The sequence below is a fragment of the Dermacentor variabilis genome, chromosome 1, assembly GCF_050947875.1.
Source record: "Dermacentor variabilis isolate Ectoservices chromosome 1, ASM5094787v1, whole genome shotgun sequence".
In the NCBI taxonomy this organism is placed as follows: Eukaryota; Metazoa; Arthropoda; class Arachnida; order Ixodida; family Ixodidae; genus Dermacentor; species Dermacentor variabilis.
In genome coordinates, this window is record NC_134568.1 from 234,087,795 (window position 1) to 234,115,640 (window position 27,846).

Genomic DNA, 27,846 nt, shown 5'->3' on the forward strand with positions numbered 1-27,846 from the left:
TTTGACGAGAAACGACGACGCTAACGATTGCAACAGTATACAGAGCTTTAACAACCTCTAGCGCACTATAGCAATAGTGAACTTGTGTGTTTGCGTTTCTTTGCCGGAGTGTGACGAAATGAATATTTTGCCTAAAAAAAGGTGCGTGGTATTCAGATAAAGCAGCATTTATTACGTTATAGTCCCTACTAACTTGCATGCCGCAGCTTGGACATACAGCCATACCACACATGAAACTACAGCTCTATAGTTTCGTGTATGATATGGTCTTACAGCCAGGAGTTTTGTAGCATCCTTGCTTTACGAAAATTAAGGTTGTAAAACACTGAAGTGGTTAGAAAAAAAATTCTGGTAATAGTAGCTTTATCCTTGTATTCTTGCAACACGAACTGGGTACCTATTTTGTTTAGTATCTGCTGGTCGAATCTTTTTGAATGCATACGATTTGTACATTTTGTAGCTTCGAATTGATATTGATGTGTTGCCAGCATCTACTGCGTTTAAATGAGCATGGGTCCTGTCACGCTGGGATCAACACCCCTTTCTCGTATACGATGGAGATGAAGGTTTGATCTGAATGTTGGCTTAAAAGCTGCGCAATCAGGACAACAAATGGAAGTGCGCTTTATGATGTTTTATCAAATATTAATTATGCTTTTTGCTGACATCTAACCATACAGCTGGCATGTTCGCACCAAGCGAAACATTGACCGTGTACGCAAGGATGAAGCGCTTGCAGCTCAAGAGGAGAAAGAACTCCAAAGGAGAATTCAACTCGCGGTAAGTGGTACTCTGCGTTTCTTTTTTCTTTTTGCGTGTCTTTGTCGCCTTCTGTCACTGATGTCAGTGTTTGGATAGTAGAAATAATTCAATATTCGCCAGTTTGTTGAGGGACAGCAATGAAGTAAAGGAATCACGCATACATGCAGTGACAAGGCCATTTAACTCCTTCACAGGTTCAGTCTCCATTCACTGTATTCAACCTTGATGCTTTATACTGTTGTAATGTTGCATATTAAGAACATGTTATAGAAAAGTTTCTGTAAGCCTTTGATATTGTAATGTAGGTTTTATGGCAAATGACAATTTCAAGGTTTCACTAGGCCTTGCATTGTAGTTAAATATTATTACGATATCATAGAGCGATGCTCAAGAGACGAGCCACCGCGAGAATGACGAAGAAGTTGGTCGGTGCCTTTGGCACAAGCGAGTGTCAGCCTGGCTGTCTGACTCCAGTGTAAATAGCGTGTAAATAGCATCTTTCGTCTGTGTCTTTCCACACATAACATTTCTGGTGGAGGTCAGCAATCCCCGTCCTCACCACGGAACTCCGAAGTGGTCGGCACACCGAGCTTGTCACCATGCCTCCCTGTGACGAGCCCGCCTCTGCAACAGCTTCGGCTTGTCTGACTGCTCCAATCATCACGGTTGCCCCATATCGTGACCCAGGTGTGTTCTCTGGCCTGGAGGGACAGGATGTCGACGACTGGATCAAGCTCTATGAACATGCCAGTGCTAATAACAGGTGGGACCCAACGATTATGCTCACCAATGTCATCTTTTATCTCGGCGGCACCCCACGCGTGTGGCACCAAACGCATGATGACGAAATAACCAGTTAGGACAGTTTCAAAGAAAAGCTACGGGAGCTGTTCGGCGACCCCATTGGGCGCAAGGCTACCGCGAGAAAGGCTCTTGCGTCTCGTGTTCAGTCATCTACAGAGCCATACGTTTCCTACATCCTCGACGTCTTGGCTCTATGCCGTAAAGCTGACGATCATATGTCCGAAGCAGATAAAGTGGCACATGTGCTAAAAGGCATCGCCGACGACGCTTTCAATTTGCTTGTTTTCGGCAACGTCTCGACTATCGACGCCATTATAAAAGAATGCCGTCACCTTGAACAGGCTAAGAGCCGCTGTATCTCACACCACATTGCGCGGCTACCCAACACTGCTGCTACGTCGACATGTGAGGGTCGACTGCGTCAGACCACCACCTGTGATGACGTCACCCGTATTGTTCGCCGCGAACTCAAGGCCGCCTGTTCGCCAGCCTTCTCCACGACGCCTCCCGATCCGCCAGCAACCATCATTGCGATGATTCAGGCTGTCGTCATACAGGCATTTGAAAACATGGGTCTGAACACCGTGTGTTCCACGTCTCGACCCAGCGTTCTCCAGTTATCTAGCGGCCCTCCTCGTCCCCGACAGTCCTTTTCTGCCACATCTCGCTGCAACCCATCCGAATGGCGTACCCCTGATGACAGGCCGATGTGCTTCCACTGCTGTCGCATCGGCCACGTCGCCCGTCACTGCCGCAACCAATGGCCACCACCTCCTCGGACTTACGCCGCCACTTATTCCCACACCTTTGCACCTTCTGTACCCTATGCCACCCGCCATGAACCCACTACCGCTGATGCCCCTGCTCCGAACCTTCGCTACAGCCGCTCGCCCTCACCTCGACGTCACCAGTCTCGTTCGCCCCAACCCCACCACTTTTCTTCGCTGCCTATTGCCTTCCGGACCGAGCCAGAAAACTAGGCACTGCAGCTTCTGGAGGTGAAGCTGCGTTGTCGACCCTGCCCTCAAATCCTCTGCTCACGTTACCTACTAATTGAAACCTTCTTGACGTTGATGTTGACGGCTATCCTGTCAGCACTCATCGATACAGGAGCACATCTTTCTATTATGAGTGCTGCCTTCCGACGACGACTGAATTAGCTCCTCAGCCCAGCGTCGGCCTGCGTCGTCTGCCTTGCGGATGGCGGTACTGTGCCTATCATCGGCATGTGTACAGCACATGTCAGCATCGCCGGCCGCCACACTCCTGTCCACTTCAACGTAATTGCTCATTGCCCCCACGACCTTATTCTCAGTCTCGATTTTCTCTCCACCCATTCTGCTCTTATTGACTGCTCTTCCAGTACCCTTCGCCTTGAGTTGCCGATGCTCGCAGAACCTTCTGACGCACCCCACTGCCGCTTACACTCCACCGGCTTTCTTCGCCTGCCGCAAAAGTCCATAGCCTACATTGAACTTTTGTCTTTTCCACCAGTTCCTGATGGCGAGCACCTCGTCACGCCTCTGTTCGACGTCCCAATACAGTATGACGTCACCGTGCCTCACAGTATACTTACTATTACTGCGAACCACACTCGCATGCCTGCCTGTAACTTTGGATTGGCAAAGCAAATTCTACCGCAAGGTATTCGCCTCGCCACCATTGATTGTCTCGGCGACCAATACGTGGCAGCGTTATCGACCGATGGTTCTCGCAAGCTTAGCATGCCCCTCGCGCCAGCCTCGGGCGTCGATCCCAGCATAAAGAAAATGGTTGCGACGGACCTCTACCTCACTGACGACCGTATCGAGTTTCTGTGTCGGAACGCCGAGTAATTCAAGATGAAGTGAACAAAATGCTCGATAAAAACATCATTCAGCCTTCATCGAGTCCCTGGGCATCACCTGTGGTGTTGGTTAAGAAGAAGGACGGCACGTCGCGCTTCTTTGTAGACTACTGTCACCTGAACAGCATTACAAAAAACGACGTCTACCCGCTCCCACGTACAGACGACGCCCTTGACTGCCTGCACGGTTCCAGCTATTTCTCGTCTATTGATCTTCGTTTGGGATATTGGCAGATTGCTGTTGATGATATTGACAGAAAAAAAAAACGCATTCATCACACCTGATGGCCTATACCAATTTAAAGTAATGCCGTTTTGATTATGCAACGCCCCTGCCACCTTTGAGCATATGATGGACTCCTTGCTCGAAGGTTTCAAATGGTCCACATGCCTCTGCTACCTCGATGACGTCATCGTCTTCTCGCCAACGTTCGACACTCACCTTGAGCGTCTCACAACTATACTTGATGTATTTTGAAAGGCGAAGCTGCAACTTAACTCGTCCAAGTGTCGTTTTGGCCACCGACAAATTACTCTTCTGGGCCATCTCGTTGACGCTTCCGGAGTACAGCCTGATCCCGACAAAACTCGCGCTGTCCGAGAGTTTCCGATTCCGTAGACAGCCGCAGACGTTCAAAGTTTTGTAGGGCTGTGCTCGTACTTTCGTCGTTTTGTTCCAGATTTTGCGATAATTGCTAGGCCCCTAACTAATCTTTTGAAGAAAGGCGTACACTTCTCGTGGGGTACTGCAGAAGCCGCCGCCTTCTCTCGTCTCGTCACTCTTCTAACCTCACCACCCATTCTCGGCCACTTTGACCCTGATGCCGCTACAGAATTACGTACAGATGCCAGCGGTCATGGCATAAGTGTCGTCTTAGCCCAGTGTCAGCGTGGCAAGGATCGCGTTATTGCTTATGCGAGCCGCCTCCTAGCACCATCGGAGCGCAACTATTCCATTACGGAACGAGAATGCCTTGCTGTCGTCTGGGTGGTTGCGAAGTTCCGTCCTTACCTTTACGGTCGCCCTTTTTCCGTAGTCATTGACCATCATGCTCTCTGCTGGCTCTCATCGCTAAAAGATCCTATAGGCCGGCTTGGTCGATGGGCTTTGAGGCTACAGGAATTTTCATATTCCGTGATGTACAAGTCTGGCCGCCTGCACCAAGACGCTGACATTTTGTCGTGTTACCCTGTTGACAACTCTGACTCCTCCAATATTGCCAGTGCTTCTTGCGTATTCGCTGTATCCCAGCTGCTTCATTTCGCCGACGAGCAACGACGTGACCCCTACATCAGAGCACTCATAGACCGTTTTGAACACTCTCCGGCCGATGCTGCTCTACGCCTCTTCGTCCTCTGCGACGGTACTCTGTACCGTCGTAACCTTCATCCGGACGGCTTTGAGTTCCTGCTTGTAGTACCTAAACACCTCTGCTCCACCGTTCTAGAAGAGCTTCACAACGCACCAACGGCAGGACACCTCGGCGTATCTCGAACCTATGACCGTGTACGTCGCCGTTTTTTCTGGCCGGGCCTTGCCCGTTCCGTACGACGTTACGTCGCCGCTTGTGAACTTTGCCAACGACGCACGAAGCCTTCCCAGCTCCCCGCTGGTTACCTGCAGCCGCTCGACATCCCTGCCGAGCCCTTCCATCGTGTCAGCTTGGACCTTCTCGGCCCATTTCCGGAATCTACATCAGGAAACAAGTGGATTACAGTCGCAGCGGACTACGCGACCCGCTACGCCGTAACCCGTGCTCTTCCGACCAGTTGTGCAACTGATGTTGTGGACTTCCTCCTACATGATATCATTTTGATGCATAGTGCTCCGCGTCAATTGCTTACAGACCGCGGCCGCACCTTTTTGGCCAAATTCATTGACGACATCATGCATGCCTGCTCAATACAGCATAAGTTTACCACCTCCTACCACCCCCAAATGAACGGCCTCACTGAGCATTTGAACCGCACCCTTACAGACATGCTATCCAAATACGTTTCAGAGGACCACCGTGACTGGGACCTGGCTCTACCTTACATTAACTTTGCATACAACTCTTCCCGTCTCAAAACTGCTGGCTTTTCGCCGTTTTACCTCTTGTATGGCCGCGAACCGACGCTACCACTGGACACTGTGCTTCCGTCCACCACAGCTTCAACTAGCCATTATGTCCGTGATGCAATCGCCCATGCTGACCATGCTCGCCAACTTGCGCGCACTCGTCCAAGACAAGCAGAAACAATGCTACAACCTCCGTCACTGTGATGTCCATCTTGTGCCCGGCGCCCTCGTGTTCCTTTGGTCTCCATCGCTTAAAGTCGGCCTTTGTGAAAAACTGCTTTCCTGTTACACAGGCCCATATCGCGTGATACGCAAAGTGACCGATGTCACTTATGAAATCGTTCTAGCCACGTGCACTACGTCCTCCGGTGTGACAACCAGTGACATTGTCCACGTTGCCCGACTCAAGCCCTACAACTCTCCATGCACCTTGGATATTTAACAGCACCGTGACGGTGCTTTTGCCATATCATTGAGCGATGGCTCAAGAGACGAGCCGCCGCGAGAATGACGAAGAAGTTGGTCGGTGTCCTTGGCACGAGCGAGTGTCAGCCTGGCTGCCTGACTCCAGTGTAAATAGCATGTAAATAGCATCTTTCGTCTGTGTCTTTCCACACGTAACAATATAAAATGCTCCTTGCAAGACTTTCAGAACTTGGTAAAAATATAGTGTCCATCCAGTAACCATATAATTCCGTCATCAAACAATCTCAAAATATTTCTCTTGTGCACACAGCAGGAAGCTGGAAGTTCTGCTCTAAATCTACATATGCTTTCTTGTGATTAAAAAAAAGGAATACTAACCATGCTTCATTGCATTATACAGAACGTACTTGATCCCTTTAGATGTCATCAGCAAGAAGCGCAACAGAGAAAGGAAAGGAAGGCAGTGTAGCAGAGAAAACCTACTGAATCAGCATGGTGATTTGTTGTGCATCTAAGCACAGCTGTAGCAAGAACTGCTGCACCAGACAGAAGCTTCTCCTTCAGCAAGTGACTTGTCATAGGCAAAAGCATAGCCTTCACCAGGAAAATACTGCTGCTTCCAGAATTCTAGGTAGGGGGAAAGCTCAAAAGGAACTTCTGGATTGTTCTAGGTATATTAATGTGGACTGCTTTGGAAAAATTATCGAGGGAGGGGATTTGTGAGATGGTGTTTTGAGATAGACAGTTTTGAAATTTTCCCTAGGAGTGTTGCATATGCACCTTCTAGACAGGCACTTTTATTTAGCCATTAAACTCGTATCCATGTTATGTGGGCTTGGGAAGCAGCGGTGGCGTAGAGGTAGAACACCTGCCTCGCGTGCAAGAGGTGCATGGTTCGAATCCCGGTGCCAGCAAATTTCCACCGGATAAAAAAAAAAAATCCGCGTGTTGATAAAATTGCATAAAGAGGCCTGGAGTGTGGCCTGATCCCGGTGACCAGAACCGGTAACGCACTCCCTCACCAGAGCAGGATTGGCCACCCTGGTGCAGTACTTGGCCACAATCTCCTATATGAATACAACAATCAAACCCCGGCCCTCATCCCCAGCAGCTGCGAAGCAACTGACCACGGCGGCGGTCAGACCTGCGACGCAGCAGAGGGTGCTAAGAATCCCTGGCTCCGGACAGGCCACCATTGGAATATGAACCTGGCAACGTTTAACGCTAGAACGTTATCTAGTGAGGCGAGTCTAGCAGTGCTATTGAAGGAATTAGAGGGCAGTAAATGGGATATAATAGGGCTCAGTGAAGTTAGGAGGCCAAAAGAAGCATATACAGTGCTGAAAAGTGGGCACGTCCTGTGCTACCGGGGCGGGGAACGATCCCACAACCTTCGTATTATGCGTGCAATGCTCTACCAATTGGGCTACCGCGGCGCTGTTTCCCCATCCACTTTCTTGGGTATGTTTCCTAGTAGAACCCTGGGAGTGTTAGCCAGCGCCAGCACTCACAAACCTTGGCGATGGATGGGGAACATCCTTTCTTCCACATTTCTGACATTTTTTCATCCGCTTTCATTTCAGTTAATTTATCGTTTCTTTATTTAATTTATTAAGCACAAGTAATTTCCCCTTTGTTGTCTTGGTGTCAGTGTTTGTTGGCTTCTTATAATATGACTAATAAAAATCGGGCCCTTCGCTTAACCCACTTTCTTGTCGTTTATTACTGGGAATGGAGGTACCATATGCTGTTCATTTTTATGCTTTTGTCTGTGTTGCCTTGAAGTGCAGTTTTTTGAAATGTGCATTGCTTGTGTAATCGTTGACCACTTCTTACTTGTTGCAGGAGTCAGAAGCCCGGATCAACTTCTTGCGTGGAAAATTGAAGGGAGAGGGCCAAGAACAATTTGATTTTGAGAAAGCAGCAACTGCTGAGGTTGCGACAGACTTGACATCAGGTGGCCATTTCAACTTCTTCAAAGATATGGAAAAGGCTGAGGTACTTTTGTGTCCAATTAACTCATTCTTTAATGTATTGTATGCTGCTAATATTTAACTTCTAGTTCAATGTGGACGGACTGTGTCCTTTCTGGGCTGTAATACTTACTGCTGTATGCATTTGGTGAAGGGCATTGAATGCTTGCATCACACAAATGCTTACTTCCCATGTTAAATGTGGTTATTGTGCCACATGTGTGTTGTGTTGCAAAACTTAGGATACAAAACTGGAGTGTTTGGCTGCTACCAGGAGGTAACTTGTAGGCAACCCGTGACCGTGTGGCAAGTAAACAGGCAGGCATCCCTGCATAGATGAGCTTCTGTTTGCAAAAAGAAAAAGAGAAACTGTGTACATTTCGCATCGACACTCATTCACCTTGAAGGGGAAGTTCAATGGGCACATAGTTTATCCTAGTAAGTCGTACTAATAAAAATTTCAAGGTAGGACGCCACCTTTCAATTCCTGCATTAAGTTCCTATGATGTAATAAATTTTGGCAGCATCTTCTCAAGGTTAGTTAATAGTTAATAATGAAAGAGGGTACATTAATTTTAAAACATTTGAGTTTTCCTGCACAAGAAGACACAAATGTGTAAAACTGCCTTGAGACTAAGACATCACAATGATACCATCTGTGCTGCTATTTGAAGAAGAAATTCAAGAAATGCGATCCTTTATTATTATTTTTTTTTCATTTCATTTCTCAGTAAATAATATTTTTCTGATGAATGACAGCTAGAATCCGAAAAGAGTAATTTATAAGTCAAAACTTACTGTTTACCCTTTGAAACTGACACCGGTCAGTACTTCACACTAATTTTTGGCACTCTTTGGCCTTCCCTGGTCCTTGCACCATAAGATCCCATTAATCGTCACCATCATCAAAAGTTACTGTATTTCTAAAGTGACCCATAAAGTATTTTCTTTGAGAAAAAGAAAGCGTACTCACAGGAGGTTGCCATGAACAACACTGCTTCCCAGTAAAGGGCAACGGTTCTATTAAAACTCAGTTATATGTGACACTTTTACATAGGACATTAAACCGACCACTTGTGAAAGCTTTGAGAGCTAACGCTAAGTAATGGCAATTAATATTACAGTTATGGAAAGTGTAGCCGACCCACTGACATAGTTACAAAATTTGAGCGATACTAATTGAGAATGTGAATCAAATTGTGACTAAAAATATCAAGATTGCACATGATTTTAGATTGAAACTGAAGCCATGACTTGCATAAGCCATTCTCTTAACACATCATTTCCAGTATTTCCCCCTCTGTAATCCCTTTATGGTTGGTTTATCTGGGACTGAGACATAGAATTGCTGCTGAGTAGCATTTCTCACATTCTTATCTTAGTTCATATATTTCTTTGAAGGCCCTACAACAAAAATTTAGGACTGTGTAAAAAGCTTAGTTTCAGATAGTATCAATATGGAGTAGTTTCCGTGCAAAATGTTATGTTTTAAATACTAGTATGTGCGTCATGAAAAGCTTGCAAAAAGACTTTTTGATGCTGAAGCTGAAAACAAGAACTCCGTCATTATTGCTCACCGGAAGTCACGCATAACTTAGATTGCTGCGAACCAGCGTGGCTCCTCGGTATGACGTTCAAGATTAGATAGTGCCAGCTGCGTGCTGAAAAGTCTCAGAGGTGGCGTGCTGGGAGTTATGTCATATACACTAACCACCGGATGCACACATTATCAGCTTAGGTGCTATTGGAAAATTAGAAAGGCTGCTAATAAGAAAATGAGACAGCTATCAGCCCTGCAGATGTGGCAAAATAGCTTCAGTAGAGTATATTACTCATTTATAACCAAGTTAGTCAAAGCGAATTTAATTGAAATCGGCCTTCAAAACATCAATGATGCTTTCACCTTCCTTTATGACATCTACAAAAGTTCATGTGGAGCAAACGGGATATTTTGTTCCTGCTGGCTGTTTCTACAGTTCTTTGGTATGCAATCTTCTGCAGTCAGCTGTAATCTGTGGCTTTCATTTTTGTGTTACATTCAACTATCATACAACATTGCATGCCTACTTAATGATTTAAAAGGCATGTATAATTGTTGAAGCTTTTGTCATATTTGGGATATTAGTTTCTCAAGTTAAGCTGCTTGAGCCATAGGAAACTTACTGAAGTGTTGCACAGTATTACTGATGACAGATGATACTCTCTATTCCGATGAGAGTGCCAAGGAACATATTCTTTTCTATCATGATTGTCAATGTTTGGTCTTCTGTTCTAAGCAGGAAAGTACTTCATGTTGAGAACACAAGGGTTTATGGTGCATGTGGCTTTTGTCAGCATCTTTTGGTACCTTCTTTCTCTTCTTTTGCCAGTGTGACTTTTTTTCTAAGTGCTATGTTCGTACTAAAGTTATTAGTACTTATCCGTACATTAGAAAACTGAATGATTTGCAGCTTCATGTATAATTTAGGTGGAAGAGCAAAGCATGCATTCTTTTACTTATATTTACTGCCGTTAAGAAATGAGTACCATGCGTTTTTGCAAGATGCCTTTTTTCTTCTAAAATTTGCTCCTCCCCCTAATATCCCCTATTTTTTTTCTCTTCCATGTGCACCAGCGGAACCTGCATGCTAAAAATGAAGATCGCGAGAAGGAAAAGAAGACAGAAGTGGAAGAATATGAGAAAAAAATTGGCCTACTCACGTATTTGGGGCAGAGCTCAAGTGAAGCCTCTGGTATGTCTCTGCCTTTTCTGTCCTCATCCAACAGGCAGGTATAGAAAAACAGCAGGAAGCGAGGCTGCAGAATTAAAGTGGCTGGTTGAAATACTGCTGACTGGCAAAGATTATTTAAAAAAAAAAAAATCTTGCATGAGTTGGCAAGGGTATTTTTTTTATCTCTACCCAGTTACATCAGTTGTCAGAAGTGGAAGGGGAGGGCACTTCGCTGACCATTGCATATACTTGGGCCAGAAAGTGCAATCACTAAACACTTCCGATGCCTCTCTTTCTATGTATGCCAGCTGTGTGATCCTCAATCAGCAGTCTGGCTGTCATTTTCTTTTGCTTTCTTCTTGTCAGCTCTACCTACCTTTCATGATATCCCTTAAGTCTGTCCTCTGAATGACAAAAATATGCACACACAGGAAACCCAACAGGATGCCTCAGCTAAGTTTTCAAATAAAGTTTTAAAAACCCCAAGTTTTTTTTTAGGAAAAGGCAAAGGCTCTGCATTGATGAAGCTAGCTTTACGTTGTTAGCAGGCCACCTGAAAGAAACGTCCAGTATTTGGTTGTTTTCTGTAAACAACCAGGTTTTAGTGAATAATAACCTTTTAATTATTAAATTCATGGCCAGTGTGCCAATATGACATATTTAGAGTACCCTCAACCACAGAAGCTTTGAGAGCATGGTATCCGAGAAGAAATGAAATATTTTTGCGACCATTGCATCTGCCCTTGAATCAAAATGTGCAAGGGATACTTCTGTGTATCGCGCTTTTTCACCTGGATTTCGGGCTGTGTGGCCAAGTCGCTTGGAAATCTAACTTTTTAAAATATTAGTTTGAAACTATTTTGCAGTTGACGATAGATTTCAAACATCAGTTTCATTTGGTTGCAGCATCTATATTTTTTCTGCTTTTAAAAGAGAGCCCTCAAAATTTCAAGAAAGCTGGCATGGCCTCCGATTTATGCATAACAGCAGTGCTGCTGCCAAACACACTGTGTACACTCTGAGAAAGTTGCAGCTCCTGGTCTTCTCTTTGTCACTGTTGCTATTGTCAAGTGGCTCCACCTCTAGCCTGAGAATGTGGTTAAAATATATATTTCTTTCACTGGTTAATGCTTCACATAAAGCTGCATTGGTGTTAGTGTCAAAAGATTATTTCATGTGAATTGTTCCTAGAGCCAGCTCGATTTATTGGGTTTCCTTCAACATTGTCACTGTTGTCCACTGATGTGAAACTGTATTTCTTGAAGTTCACAGTTGTTTTCAGCTTGCTCTCATTCTTGCTTGAGCATCATGAGTGATTTTTGCACAGCTGCTAGCCATTTGAATATAACTGCTGATGATTTGCTCTAGTTTGAGTCGTCCAGTATTCAAGGTTCCAAGATTGCTGAATAGTCAAATTAACTGATGTTGAAACAATGAACTTTGGCCACATTTTTGTTTTAGCAGATTTTTGAAGCTTTCATGCAAGAGATTTGAATAGAACTGTTATGTGCCACTAGCTTGGGTGGTTAATTTGCAAGCTTTTGCAATCGTATGAGGGAGTGCCCAAATTAACTGCAGTTTGTGTCCTTCTATGCACCTTTGTGGCTACAGTTTATAATGTGTAGTGACTGTTCCGTTACTTTCAGTGTGTGTCCTAAACAGTTGTCAAATAAATCTTCAAATATGAGTGTCTGATTATTCTGTGTAGCTTGTTTTTTTCTGAGAATTGACTTTGAATGCGAGTTGTGTTTTGCATGGAATGTTTCTGCCACTTACTAATAGTGTTGATTTTATTGTGTTTTTCATCCTTAGGGAGTAAACCATGGTTTACAGAGTCACATGAAGAGCGCTTGCAGCTTCATGACGAGTCAGAGAAGTTAGTTTTCTCTTATATTTCTACAGTTTTTGCTCTTACGCTGCACCTTAAAAGGGCCATGACAATGAATTTTCAAGCATGAATCGTGCATTGCATGTTAAACAAACTATGTGTTCCATGGCAAGCTGGCAAATGTGGATGTATTCAGTGTGATAGAAGATTTGTATTTTAATTTTTGTAATATCGCAGTTGAACCATGCAGCAGTCTGGCAACACAAAGTAGTGACGAAATGAAATCGTATCCCCACTAACAGCTTCCTCATTGTAATGGAAGCTGGTCTCAAAGACCATGTTTTTGTGTACTGCAAGCACTGGAAATGACTGCAGGGGCTGGAAATACGCCATGGCCGCCATGGGTTGATTAATTTTTGCGTGTTGGTATTTGTGTTTTGGTTGTTTTATCGCATGAGTTTAGGAATTGCAGACGCAATTTAATGGCGACATCCTTGCTGCGCCATTGGGTGCCAGAGCATGCAAAGCAAAATATCCCAAGTGATCTCAAATTATTTTGGAACAGACGACACAGCTGTGGTCCCGCTTTTCTTTACATCACACAGTCCATGGAAAAATGGCGGTCACTGGGAAGGACTTGGAGCCAGCGATTTCAAATATAAATTTTGATTGAAGATGTGTATTGAGAGCCCAGTTTTTTTGTGTATATAACCATATTAGACCCTCTTTTCTCAATTACAATGATAAACTGAGAATAGTCAGGTGGCTGTGTCATGGCTCCTTTAAGTATCTGATTATTTGCAGTATCAATTCATGTTGATGTAAAATTTTGGTGCACCATGCATTGGTGTTTCCAATATTATTTTACCTAAAAGCTTCCTTACTGTGCTACCTGGAAATGCAATGTATTTCACAAAAAATTTAAGGGCGGACGCCTTAAATAGTGCTAGAGCAAGTTTCAAAATTCTGCCCCATCTAACTTCAATTCTACTATTGCACTAGCTCTCTGAAGGCATTAGTTTAAAAATTAATTAAAATGTTTTATTGAGTAAGGTATGATTGCTTATCTTGGAACTCGTAATGTCCACTTGCGTAAATCATAGCTGCTGAAAGGACCACCACACTGCACTGTCAACTGCACTGTCCTTAGCAATTTTCGTTAGCCTTTGATGAAGCAGCCCATATACTAATTTGTCTGTGCTTTCACCAATGTAAAAAAGTAAAGTGAGCTGCACTTGGTTATGGCATCAGAGAGCTGTGAGCTTGCATATATTAGAGGTGTGATGGTAGCAGACTAGGCTGCAAAATAGTTTTACTGCAGGCACGCAGTGCTTTATACTACAACTGTGTGCAAAATCTAGCCTTCACTTTCATTTGTCCTATAACTCCTTGAGTTATTGAGCACACAGAAGTTACATTGTTTGCCTGTTTATAATATGTGAATAATGAATAGTGTTACACTGGAATCTTAAGTCACCAGGATGTCGGATAACCTGGGAGCTGTATAATGGATAGATTTATACTTTTGGCTTCATTGATATGGCCACAAGTGATGCAGATGTAAACTCCTAAGTAGTCTGTGAGCTATTTCCTTATGGCCATTTAGCATAAGCAGGGTGTCTACCAGCTGGGAAAACCGGGAATCCTCAGGGATTTTAATAGTCTGGAAATCCTCAGGAAATTTGTGCTTTTAACAGGGAAAATTAGCTGTAATTTTATTGAAAGGGAGTGAAAGTCGCGGTAATGCTGGCTCAAGTAACAGAGAGGAATTGTAACCAATTTACTTTGATGCCCTGTCGTCGGCTGGAGGAGTTGCCAGTATACAGTCAACAACCGACTTTCCGGACGCCCGATAATTCGGATGGCTTCGCAGCACCACCACGTACCCGTAGAGTCAATGTATAAGAAGGTTTGAAATTTCGGACGCAAGAACCTTTCGCCGTATGATTTTTCGGACTTTTTGCCTTGATCGCACGTCCGATATGGCATTAATCAAAGCCGCCACTGCCGCCATTTTGATAATCACTCCTGCTCGAACCGGCGCTCTCGCATGCAAATCCACTGGCAACTATGGGCCTAGCTGCTTCGACGTTCGTTATTAAGCTTCCTCCCGTTCGGTGCCATGTTTTTCATTGAAAGAATTCGCCACTGTCAGCAATGACACCGACTCCGCTTTTGTAATCCGTGCGATTGGCTTCGAAGCTCGGAAAGCACGGCACGTTGGATAATACCAGTTCCTGAAAGTTAGCCTCGCCTCTGTACAGAAATGTTACACGGTGAAGCATATGCACTGTATTGCGGTGAAGCTTAACACTCGTAGGAAGGGACAATTGTCATGGGACACAGTACTTATACCTGAATTATACACGCATGCACCTGCCGTCTCCTGTCACAGTATGAGCACTGATATATGTAATAAGTGTACTGGGAGGCCGTCAGAGCTTTTTTCAGACATGCCTCTGGCGATTTGAGCCCCTAAGAGCACTAAAGGACTTGCATTCATATTTTTGGATGCTTTTGCGGCCCCTAGGGAGTCCAAAAAATTGGACATTGATTGCACAAGTGGCCAAGAGGGTGCTTCAAATGGTCCGTGGGGCCAACGCACAGTGGAAGAAGGATGAGAACAGAAAGGACCTACACTTTGAGGAATGAACAGGAAAGGAAGCATAATGCTGCTTCTTTCAAGGAACTTGAGCTCAAGAAAGAAAAAAAAAGTATTGACTGATGCCGAGGTGCAGGTGTCCCTCATTTAAGCCAAAATAAACTCTTTAAAGCAGTGAAATGCAACACAGGGGTTATGCATGGCCTGAGAGTATGTCAGGACAGTTAGGTTGACTTAACAGCTGTTGAGAGAGAATCTCAATTGTCACAGAGTTTGAGCCCCATAACCATGAGCTTGCTGTCATTTTATAGAAATACTAGCTCATGTTGGAAAATATTTGCTTCTGTATGCATTTCTTTTTTATTCGTATTTGTGAATGTTTGACTTGATTCGCAATGGGTTTTACCATTTTTTGTCGATCGAGTTTTATTTTCTGTGCATTGCACTAACCCTACCCTTCTGCTTTCTTTTTGAATAAAATAAACACTACTTCTTACTATAAAAACTGGATTAAGTTTTTTTTTGTATTTTTTAACATGCTTATTAGCAAGTGATAACAATGGGCGACATGGTGTCAGCCCATCTTGACATAAAACAAAGTTCTGTGTCACTTAGGGAATTTTGCTAATCCACTCAGGGAAAACCTGGAAAATTCAGGAAATTTGGAAATGTCAACTTGGTAGGCACCCTGATAAGCTATGTAAACAGATATCTTACACCCTAAGAGGTGGAGGTAAAGCTATTCAACAGCTACAGTGCCTGAAATCATAAGTTTGAAGTAAAAAATTATGGAACATTGCAGAATTGATAATGGCTCATGATTGTAAAATTTCTTTTTAGAAACTTCACTACTTAGAGGTAATCATAGTATTCAGCAGTGAACTGGTGAATGCCTACCTGATTTATAAGTATTCTCATGGGCAAAGCTCTTTTCTACCTTCTCAGTAGCCAAATTTCACAATAATATTGACATGTGTACTTGTCTTTATTGGGCGACACATTTCACCGCCTAACAAATGTTATCGCACAGCGCAGGATGCACTTGCATGTGTGGGAAGTTTCTGGAATGTTATCGATGGTTTCATCCACTGTCTGTGACCGAAACTTGTGTAATCTGATTGCATGTGTGCGCGACGCGAATAATGTAGAACTTTGTGGAAGGCGCGCGGGTCCCAGCGATTAGTCTGAAAAATTCGACGATTGATGTATAAAAGCCGACGTGCTTGACCCGTTGATCAGATTTTCGCCGATCGCCGACTGTGTTCGCCGCTCTCATTGTGCTTTAAGTGTAGCCTGTTTTGTGGGCGCAGGTTCGCCCAATAAAAGCTAGTTTTGCCTTTCACAGTATTGCTACTGTGTTCTTTGACGTCACGACCACGTGACAATATGCATTTGAACAAACAGCCAATAAATAAATAAAATTTAGAAAGAAAATCATAGTTGCTGTAAAACGGCTTCAGAATGGTCTGCATGTGTTGAATATTGTTCGAGTGCTAGTTCTAGTTACCACAGGTCATCATATTTAGTGTGTGCATGTAAGGTCTTGTCATATAATTTGAACTATTATGCTTTATGCACTGACGAGTTCGCTGAGCCTGTTGTATACAGCATTAACTAGGGATACAAAATTTGGTCATGGGTTTTGGAACTTCTTGCACCTATTTGCTTTACGATACATTGTGTCTGTTGGGAGATGAATAACCAAGCCTCACCTATAGAGCATTCTGCACATGCATGTTTTTTGTTATGTGTTTATGAGCGTGATTTTTTTTCTGGTTGCTTTTCTTAACAGAGAAACTAAAGATTGCAAAACTAAAGACCGCATGGACCCACTGCATCTCATGAAGCACTATGTCTCCTTGAAGTGTGGCTTGAAGGAAAATGGTCAGAAGATCAAGAAGCTAAATGTGATTATTATTTGCTTTACTCATATCTTTGTGGGCTACAGGCTAGACTTAATGGCAGCAGGCAAATTTACTCTATACTTCAGCTGTTGTGCTTGTGTCACTAGAAACTCGATGGCATGCATGAGCAAACTTTAATTTTATAAGTATCTGTTGAAATTTGGGCAGAGCTGTTGCTTCCTCATTGATAGCTTCAATGGCAACACTAATTTAACCTAATTAGCATGTACAGTTAAACCTCGATGTAATGAGGTCGGTAAAATCGGCAATTTCCTTTGTTATATCAAAATTTCGTTCTATTGAAATTCGACCTTTTATGCAAATAAGTACAGTCGCTGATCGATTTTTCTTACTCGGAAAGGAGCCGCAGAATTTTCCTAATTATCGGGCAGTTGACAAAAACAAAAATGATTTTGAATGAGAAAACAATTCATTTTAATAATTTAGGAGTCTGCGATGAATGATACGGTTTCATTGCATGTACGTCGGCAGTATCTTCTCGGTGGTACGAATTAAGCGAAGCCCACCACACTTTCACGAGCACTCCACTCCCGCGGGTGATAGTGTCGCCCGTACTGGGATGACGCTATCAGAAATAAAAATCAAAGCCCCTTTCTTAAAGAAAGAGGGTTGAACGCAAAGCTTTCCCCCAATGCAAACTGAATCAGTCCAAAGCCAGCGACCACGCAACGAACCCAAGAAATGCTGAGCGACCCGATGCTATGCATGTGATTTGATTGCTTGTTTAGGATTGTATTTTTTAAAGGTTGAAGCTGAATGAAGACACATTTCATTAAGTTGCATAGCCTTTATTTTAGATCATGTAGCTGTTGATTACACACTCACACTTTCACGGATGACTCTACACTTGCGTTGCCGTACGGCAGCCTCTTCTTCTGCCGTGCGCTGCACCCACGGCCTACCCATGGTGACGGCCGGGAACGCATTGCGTGACGCGTGTAATGCAATGCAGATATATACAGTTTGTCTGGGTAGCATGGCGTCCAATGATTTTTCTTTAAGAAAGGGGCTTTGATTTTTTTTCTTTTCCAGATTCTAAGACAAGCCTGGGGGGGGGGGGGGGAGGTGTTAACGCGCACTTGCTGTCTCCGATAAGCAGGGAAGCTCAGTTAATCGCAACATAGGTGGCATCATGTCTAGCAGACGCAACTTGCCCTTCCAGTGAATTCACTGCGCATGCGCTACTCTTGCTGAGCTTGTCGCTTCGCACCGTTATCAGGCACTTATCGGCTGGCAAGTCGATGCTGGCGCGGTACTGCGAATGTAAACTGTAGTGTTCTACACAGATGTGTAATTTGACTTTCCTGCCGCGCGTTTTCGGCACACACGGACGAATCAGTGAGACATAGAAAGCTTCACTTTAAAAACGTCGGTAGGGGGCAGCGAATGCTTTGTTTTCCTCTCGCTCCAACGGGTTCCCGAAACTTGAGATTATGCAACCTCCAATACTAAACACACGGTAACACAGCTTACATGGTGCCATGCCGTCTCGGCACATCCACTCTTTGCATATGTGGCAGATTACCTCTAAAGCAGGGTGCGCAGCTGCGTATACGCTCAGCCGCGCTTACAGTCATGCACAGCCACGGCTGAGACCCCCCCCCCCCCCCTGCCTTTACACTCGTTTGATCGCGTTACTGCGAGCTCGCTCCTCTCCCGCTTTCCCTTCGCAAACGCGGCAAAGTGGCACTCGTGAAGCCACCATTTTTCTTGTCTCACCCTCGCACACTTTCACTCACTCCTAAAGCATAAAGTGCACGGGGTGCGATAGGCACTTATCGCACTTGGACTTTATGCAGAACATGATCCGACTCAACTTTGGCAGTCGCTTTTATCATGCAGCGCACGATTTGAGAGGCGCGTTTGCAAACACCCACTTGTAATTCCCTCATTTGACCATCTGCGTCCGCGGAAGTTTCCATTGTCTCTGCATTCCTTTGTGGTGGCAGTGAAATTTCATTAAATTAAAATGGCATACAAACACACTTTGTTATATTGAGTTTCTAAATGCATCATGTTCTATCGATAAGAGGTTATGAAAAGTTAAATACTTCATTATATCGAGAATTTCGTTATATTGAAGTTTATTATATCGAGGTTTAACTGTATTATTTCATCTGAATTATTGTGTTTGATAACAGCAGATTGGGTAATACAGTCGCCGACTGATTTTCCGGACTCCAAGATGTTGGACATCCTCGATTATTCGGTCTGCTTCACGACACCGCCATTCTCCCCATAGACCATAATGTATAACAACTGCCGAAAGTTCAGACACCTTGCAACCTCTCGTCTGATTTTTCGGACACTCCTTGAGCCAACTCGATCGAGAGCACCATGCACCGACTCTGACCGGTGCATGGTTCGACTAGCTGAGCGCCATTTTTGTTTTGAACGGAGCCTCCTTGCTGCCCCATGAAGTGACGCTACTGGAAATTCCCGCTCATCATCATCGTTTCTGCCTGGTTCGATAGAGTTGCTACAGCGGTTCCGGTCTCAGCTTAGTAAGCCATGTCAAGACAATCCAGCAGCTGATTTGTTTGTTTCTTCATGCACGACACTGTGAGTAGGCTACATTTTTCGTTTGTGCAACTGGTGTCGGCGTGATGGCGTGATGTGTCGAGGTTGCGGTGATCCGACGCGGCATACGGAAACATCGCGTCAAGTGTCTAATGGCCCGCGCAGTGCCCGCGCAGACTGCGCTGGGGTATGCCGGCAAGTGGGTGCCAGAAGGCCTAGGATTTGTCGCCTTCCGATGTGCTCCCTACTGACGCCAAAAATGTTCTGCGGGGACCTGCGCAGTGGTTGCATTGCGATTCCGGACACCGTCTCATTTGACAGTTTCACAGGTGCTGACATGTTGTACTGACATGCGTAGAACTCGATGACGGTGAGATCATTCGTCAGGTTTCTGCTGCACTGCCAGACGATGACTCCGAGTCGGAAGATGACACACGATGTGCTACACTGCCGTCGCATGCGGAGCTAGTACAAGCAGTGACAACTTTCAGCCTATAGTGACCGTACGACCCTCTCCGAGATTCAGGCTTATCTGATTGCGCGTAAACAGAACAGCGTGCAACGGCGCATTCACGATTTCTTCAAGCCTACTGCCGAGCCCGAATAAGTGCGTGGAAATAAAGGATTTTTTTCTTTTTTTTTTCCTTAATCTGCTTTTTCGGACACCTGTTTATTCGGACATTTCCACAGTCCCCGTGAGGTCCGAATAAATGGTCGGCGACTGTAAAGGCTTTTCTCTCCACAGTTCAGTACCTTACACATTTGTGCAGAACCATACGAATAGCAAAAACAAAGTTTTCTTTCCCATCTTTATCAAATTCTTCAGAGTTGTAATATGCAGCCGTGAGTTTCACCTAACAAAAATAAAAATTTGGCTTGTGTTGTAGGCTTTCATCAATACAAGGTGCTATGTGTCATTAGCAGCACCGTTAAAATACAAAAGGCATTATTTGCAATATGCTAATACCATACTGGTTTGTTGCGTAATGGAAGCTTGATATCTGTGGTAGTTCATATACAGCACATTTTATCAGTTTCTGACACAATTAATATAAGCCACCTCCAATGCAAACAATTAACTAGTTGTAAAATTATGCTGTTGCAATTGTGATAGCATATTGACTTTTGTATTTTGGTGAAGGGGATGAGGGGAATTTTCTTTTCGTGTGCTTCAGACTGGCAGTGGTGTCATATTTTGTATTTCTGCAGTAGTTGTATTTATCCTGCACTATGAATGTCAAAGGTGATCATGTGCCTTACAAAGAGTAATGTAAAAACAAGTATTTGCTGACATTGGCCACAGAGATAGCAGGTTGTTGTACGGTAGCATGGATAACGCAGTGTTTGATGGTAGAATGAAACTAAAACTGACTCTGTCAATAATTCTAGCAACTTGCGCAGCAGACAGAGCTACATTCAAAGAAGGTGAAACGCCTGGAGAAGCCGCTAGAACAACTACGAGCTGAAAGGTTGGCTCGTGAGAAGGCAGAACGGGCAAGAGCTGAGGATGTCCTTCGGAGAGCTCGGGGTGAGCTGCCAGTCCGAGAAGTGTTGCCTGATGTTGTCCTGGATGACAGACGACGAGGCTACAATTCCCAGTACAACCCGCACCTAGCGAAGCGTCCCCAGTGACTTGTCTGAATTTGGGCATTCCCCTTCTGGGCTGCTGTATGGACGGTGTTGCCGTGTTATTGTGACCGCAACTACTACATTAAGATACAGCTGCTATGTACAGTCGCAAACAGTAGTGGTGTTGCACTGCAGTGTGTGCTATTTGGAATGACCCCATTTTATAGCAGTGTAGTTCTGAGTACACTTCGTGTAAGCAACTGTTTCAGAGCGCAGCTCTTAAGCCCTCATTCCTGCAGCGAGCGGCTGCAGCATAAATGAGCAAACGAACACAGCGAAAGATGAAAGAGCAAATGCGGAGCGGAATATGAAAGATGTGAGCCGGGAATGGTGGAGACCAATGAGAGTGGCCCCTTCTGTGACGTGCATGTGGGAAGCTGCTGTTATGCAGACCCGCCCAGCCACTCGATGCGTACTCATAACTGGTCTCAGCCAGTCTGCTGGTTTGTTACTATCGTCTGCTCGTGTCAGCTCTTGCTTGCGCTTGTTTGGTTTGCTTGGTTTGGTCTCACTCGCACTTGTTTCGGTTGTCATGGTGTGCTATTGCTTTGTAATCTGATTGTATATGCGACGTGAATTGTGTAGTACTTTCTGGAAGCCATGTGGCACCAGCGATTACACTGGAACGTTCAATGAGTCATGTATAAAAGCCGACGTGCTTGACTCACAGATCGGATTTTTGACAATTGCCAACTCTGCTACATGTTTATCTCAAATTCTTTGCCTCAATATATCATGAAATGAAAACACGTCTGGAGCTGCACTCAAATTTCACACTAGGGAGTATCATAATTGTCAGTGAATTTTTTACATATTCATTACAATGTCTCCAAGCCAAAGCCAACTATTGGCATTCCTCACCATGCTCAAAGGGCCCCTGAACCACTGCTTACCGTTTTTTTGCTTTTTAGTTGAACATACACATCATGTACACTGTACCGTAATGTTCATCTTTCTTAAAAAGGAAGGCACAAATATAAAAAACAATTCCATGCTCCCCACCTCAGGTTTTCCCAGTCATGATGGCAGTAGGGTGCCATGTGTGACATTATCAGGGTAAAAGCTTTCGATTGGTTGGTCGATGATGCACGACAGTGCCAACATAACGAGAGCTGTTGTCTGTTCTGAGAATGGAAGGGGACACACCCATTGTGCTCCACTCTACCGTCTATGAAGCTTCCACTCAGTCGCCAATACGCTGAGGACGATTGGGCATGGGCAATGGAGAGGCCTTTCTTCTGATGTGTTGACGCTATCCCTAGCCTTCACTGCAGTGCCTGGAGTTGGCGACAGTATGCGGTGAGGAGAAAAGAGTGCCAGTGGGGAGGGGAGGGCAGTGAAGGTGAGTGAAATAAACCATGGTGACTGTGTATTCATTCATCAAACGCCTGTAACTGTGCTATTAATAAAAATTAAAAAATAAATTGTTTTGGCTAGATGTTCATTGTGGACTAATACACATAAGTCGCTATGTAACTAATTTTCGAGCTCAGGGTGGTTCTGGGGCTCTATAAAGGGGCCCTGAACCACTTTTTATAGAAGTCGCGAAATGAATTTGAAGATAAAATAGGCGATTTTAGAAGTAATTTGCCACTAAGAATACTTCATTGTGTTCAGAATTAATGGAGTTATTGGCAATCAAACATCCCGTTCGCGCTGCTTCCACTGCTCCTTCAATGCCTTGCACTGCAAAGACTCCGGCGGAGTAGGGTGGCCACAATGCCCCTCCGACTGAATGTCACCATGGCACACAGTTCAAATTTGATTTTGGATGTTCATGTAGATGCCACTACTTCTGATTTTGGTGCCTACAATGCGCCAAAGGCGGTTGTCCTCAGTGAGCCGCAGTGCACTCAGCCAGTGGAGTCGTCGCAGCACCTCATGGCAGCCGTGGTATCTAGGCTACGTAACAGACTGCAGCTACAGTCGAACCCAACTATATTGAACCCGTTTACATCGAATTATTCAATATATTGAATAATTTCTGGATGCGGTATGGTTACAATGAGTATATATAGCACAAATTATGCTTACATCGAATAAAAATAGCAGCGACTCCCAATATATCGAACGTCAAGCGGCAGAAAGTGCCCCTGGAAGTTGGTTTTCCCTCGTAGTGGCGGGAAAACCCGGCGGTGTGGCTCCATCCAACTGCTCTCCCTACCGTGACTACGCTGCCTACAAAAATGATCTGCAAAAAATGATCCTGGCCCGCCCGCAGCACTTGCTCAAACAGCCAGTCAAAGGGTCTTGTGCCCTCGTTGGGCAAGATGGCGAAAGTGCGAGTTATCTCGCTGCTTTTCTGGTTCATTGTGTGTCCGCCGTGGGGCCCTTCTCCCGCAGTGTTGCCGTGATGAAGCGGCAGAATTCGTCTTTGGTCGTGAAGCTCGAAATCATAAATCAGGTTGAACGCGGTGAGAAGTCGGATGTCCCTGCAGGGTGCAAGATTTCGAGGAGCACTCTCAGTACGATTTTGAAGAATAAGGGGGAGATTAGGGCTAAAAGGGCCAAACTCGCGACCCGGTGCCCGTGGCGCCCGACGCGTACGCACAGCCGTGTACGAGGAGTTCATCTGAAATTGCTTCATCCATGCCGGCTTCCGTGTGCTCGGTGATGACCGTAAATTCTGATGAATGCGACGAAGCCATTGCTGGTGTTGCGGCAGTTTGGAGCGAGCTGTCAGAATTTCTGGAAGCTGTTGACGAATCAACGGTGGACGAGTTTGAGTGCAAATGATGGCGTTGCGACCACGGAAAACCCGAAAATGAAGACTACATTGCCGACATCGTACCGAGCACAAGTGAAAGTGGGCACAATGAGGAAAGCAACGGCGGTCCTTGGCCCACATCCTCCGTAGTGATCGGTGCGCTCTCACTAGTCTGGTGCTTCTGCGCTAATGCGGAAGGTTGCAGCCTCAGCTGCTCCGACTCCTTAGACAATGTGGAGAAGTGCGTGCGTCGCAGCCAGCAAAATTGCCCAAGCAGAAGAAAATGCAGGACTATTTCGTGCGAAACTAAGCTAGTTTCATCAATAAAGTGGTTTTATAAATGGTATGGGCCTTTATGACATCCAATTATTTAGCAGGCTTATATCGAATTGTGCTCTAATCAAACTGATAGGCGTTTTTTTTGCGAGTTCGATATAGCCGGGTTCGACTGTGCATTTAGCTGTAGTGCGTGTGCACAACATTTTCTTTGTGCATGACAGGGCTTGAGTGCAGGCTCATGTTCATATGATCCAGTCTGGCTGTGCTACAGGGTATGGACTGGCTTTGTCCTGCACCAGCTTGACCAACGGATAGTGGCCACATCCAACTCGCACATTTTGAAGCACTATCAATAGCTCAATACGAAGTGAAGTCTGCCAAGTCATCCAACGAGGAGCGGCCAGGAGTTAATGCATGCTGCCAAGCATGCATGTAGTCTGACCTTAAGTTTTGTGTGATTCAAGGCTAGTTTAGTGTTCAAAACTAGTCAAAATTAGCGAGACCGGATGGCTGTGACACCAATAAGCAGGGTAGCGAAAGTTTAATTCTTACATGGGCGGCCGCACCCGAGCATGTGCAGACAATTGTCAGCTTCTTCCAGAAGTGCATAATTATTATCAAAACTTGAAAGGCGATTTTTGCTTCATTCACCCTGTTTATTAAACTGCATCAATAAATACACACAGCAACAGTAGGAAGAAGTGCACTGATCCAAATGCCCTTCTTGATTGATGTCAACTATTTGCCAGTAGCAGCCGCATATGGGAATACCGTCCAGAAAAGAGTGAGGACCAGGCTTCTGTTGAAAAGTGCGTGTTTGAGAGAAAGGTGACATTGTGCTCCACTTGTGAGCTCCATACACTGTGCACGACTGCAAAACTTGGCTGAGATATTCACAGCAGTGTATGCTATCTACGGACTATGTTTTTTCACCTAGCCTGAGAGGTGGTTCAGGACCCCTTTAAGTGAAGTCTTAGTGCTCTCTTAGCTGTGCATTGCAAAGCTGTCACTCCATTTTATGCTTCATTCCCTTGGCAGATTTGGATCACTTTCTTGTAGCTTTCTTTGGCTGTTTCACTTGTTTTCGTGGTTGGAATTAGAATAAAGCATTAGTTAATATTACCATAAGGAATTCAACCGCTAATTCTGAAGCATTTTGTTTTCTAATACGTGTAGCTAGAGTGTAATTAAGAAGATGAAAAGAAACTGCATAATGCAAGCTGCTCAGTTTTACATAGTTGATATTTGAACTCCTTTTTTATTAATTAGTGCTCCATATCGTGACCATTTAAACAGCATGTAAAATTTGCAGATAACGTGCCACATGCTTGTGTGGTTTCTATATATAGAAATCTTCTTTGTCTTTAGAGCACAATGCATATTGTTATTTAGTGGTTGCTTGCCATGTATCTAAGCAGAAAGTCTCACCCATCATTCTTTATTCAATTCATAAATTAGGTTGTTGGAGTTGGCATACAGAGCATCCCTTAGCCTGGGCGAAGGTACTGGTTTTGAATCCTGCTGTTACCAGAAACTCACTACTAGTTTTTCTAATAAATAGAGGTGTCCCCTAGCTTGGGGCTTAGCTGCTTGTGAGGGTTCTCATTTTGAAACTGCAGCCTTATAGAGATTCCTTGGCATTGTGTCTGGGCACCTCTTTTCTAACCACAGATGGCCTTGTAGTAAAGCATCTACCACCTCTGTGAAAGACCGATCGGGAACCTACCAGTAAAATAGGTACAAGCATGCTTTCTGGCCAGATGCAACGCCATTGTGGTAGCTCAATGATTGAAAGGGGGTCAGCCCCCAAACCAAAGGACATCCCCACCAATAATGTGCTCTGGAATGCCCTATTCGAAACCACTGCTGCAAAATATGTGTGTAGCTTTTTATGCAAAGTTCATAGACAGCATTGCATTTGTGAAGTACAGTCGAACCTCGTACTAATGAAGTCGCATCGGACATGAAAATGTCTTCGTTATATCTGATATCCCTTATAAGCGTACACGCATATATTTGCGAAAAAAAAAATACCGCTCTTGTTTGTGCAAAAGAAACACAAGCGGTGTGGGGTGCCTCTGACAGGCCAGCAGAGTCTCCCGCAGATTTTGATGGCCCGTAGGCTTATTGCCGTGCCGATACAAAGCACGGGAACAGCAATACTGTATTTTTTCGCGTATGACCCGCGTCCTCTTATAGAACGCACCCCCAATTACAACACCCGTAAAGAAAAGGTGTGGTCTCGCGGCGCTGCTGTGAAGCCACACCTCGAGGCGTATTTTGCATATAATGTGCCCCCTAACTTTGCTGGTAAATTTTTCTAGTTTTTGGTGCGGGTTAAAGGCGAGAATACGTACATACGGGCGCTCTGCATCGCCTCGAAAACGCAGCCGTGCGATCGGTGTAATCACGGGGATCGTGCCGATCCTTTATGCGCTACCGTATTGCAGCGCTCTTCACCCGCGCTTCGTGCGAAAGAACCGTGCGCGCGGACCGTGGCGAAGTGAGCGGCCGCGGCTCCAGGCATCGGCTTCACAGTGCGTCAACATTTTTGACGGCGGCAGATGGAAGGGAAGCACTGTCGTCCCTGGTAAGCGATAGGCTTGACGCGCGTTTCAGCGCGCAGCGCACGACCGCAGTCACATGGTTTTATTTCATATTTCGCGGACATTCTTTAAACGCCGGAAAATATCCCCACGTAGCATGCACGTTGCCACAATAAATTGGGTCGGTCGTTTTGAAATGCCCTCTACAACGTAACGAAACGCACTTAGCCCTAAAGGGAATACTTAAAAATTTGCATAATTGATCTTAATTGAGCGCAATATAAAAAATAGGAGTGCCACATGACGACAAACCACATGTCGTCGGTTTCATTCAGTTGCGGTCAACCACTTTTTTGAAATCCTTGGTTCAAGTTACTTGAAACACCCTGTATATTTATGTACCTTGTACCGCTACCTATGCCTGTAACGGATCTTGTTAGGCAAGTAGGCCTAGTAAGCGTCGTTTCGTCTGGAGTCTGACGGCAACTTCTTTCATGGCCGTCGTGCTTTTGGCATCGCTTGCGCGGTTCATGTCAGAAACTGTTTGGCGCCCGAAATTTCGATTATTTTTCTAGTGCCATAGGTAGGATGGAGGCGTCGCAGGAAAGTCCGAATAATCGCGCAAGTCTAAAAATAGGTCTGCGACTGTATTTGACATTTTTGCTACCAGAACATATATTTTGAGGCACCTGCAAACAAAAAATTTGCTTCGCTATAACCGATACCGTCTTGGTTACCACATTTTTTTTGTTTCGGTATAGCATAGAATTCCTGATTGAAATAAAGCATGGTCAAGCAAACGTTTACATTTACTTCGTTATATATGATAATTCGTTATATCCGTTTTCGTTATATTGAGGTTTGACTGTACTAGTAGCTGTGTTTTGGTATGTATCATAAATTCTTCATGGACTTAAACTTCGATTTCAGTGCATTAAGGTCATTGTTATTTGCATTCTCATGTCATAACTTAAGTTTGTTTTGTGTGTTGTGAAACACTAATTCTTGCTTTAAGTGCAGTTTTTCTTATGTTTTGTGTTTATATCCTGTGTAGTAGGTACTGCTGACCGTTTCTACCTGAGCATTTTATCTGTTAGGAAGACGTAGCTTAGTAATGTATATATTTGAAATGTACGGTGTGTTTCCTCTGAAGCTATGCTTGTGCTGGCCTTGTATTGAGATTCACTATGAATAATTGCATTGTTAATACAAATACTGTCAAGAAA

At 44.6% G+C, this 27,846-nt stretch overlaps 1 protein-coding gene across 3 annotated transcripts; it reads left to right on the top strand.

Annotated features, from left to right (window-relative positions):
• The first annotated feature begins 1 nt into the window (after nt 1).
• On the top strand, nt 2-27,846 carry LOC142559551 (leukocyte receptor cluster member 1 homolog). Of its 3 annotated transcripts, none has more exons than XM_075671133.1 (7): nt 2-141; nt 681-780; nt 7,746-7,898; nt 10,488-10,605; nt 12,397-12,460; nt 16,807-16,921; nt 20,849-27,846. In XM_075671133.1, the coding sequence occupies exons 1-7, from the start codon at nt 119-121 to the stop codon at nt 21,089-21,091; spliced, it is 816 nt and encodes a 271-aa protein (XP_075527248.1). In that variant the 5' UTR covers nt 2-118; the 3' UTR covers nt 21,092-27,846. The 3 variants fall into 3 exon arrangements, with proteins under 3 accessions (XP_075527248.1, XP_075527253.1, XP_075527260.1); XM_075671138.1 differs by having other exon boundaries at nt 20,861-27,846; XM_075671145.1 differs by having other exon boundaries at nt 20,864-27,846.

Coding starts and splice junctions, on each gene's coding strand:
- LOC142559551 (XM_075671133.1), top strand. CDS start 119: ATGAATATTTTGCCTAAAAAAAG. Junction 10,606..12,396: donor GAGCTCAAGTGAAGCCTCTG/GTATGTCTCTGC, acceptor TTTCATCCTTAG/GGAGTAAACCATGGTTTACA. Junction 12,461..16,806: donor CTTCATGACGAGTCAGAGAA/GTTAGTTTTCTC, acceptor TTTTCTTAACAG/AGAAACTAAAGATTGCAAAA.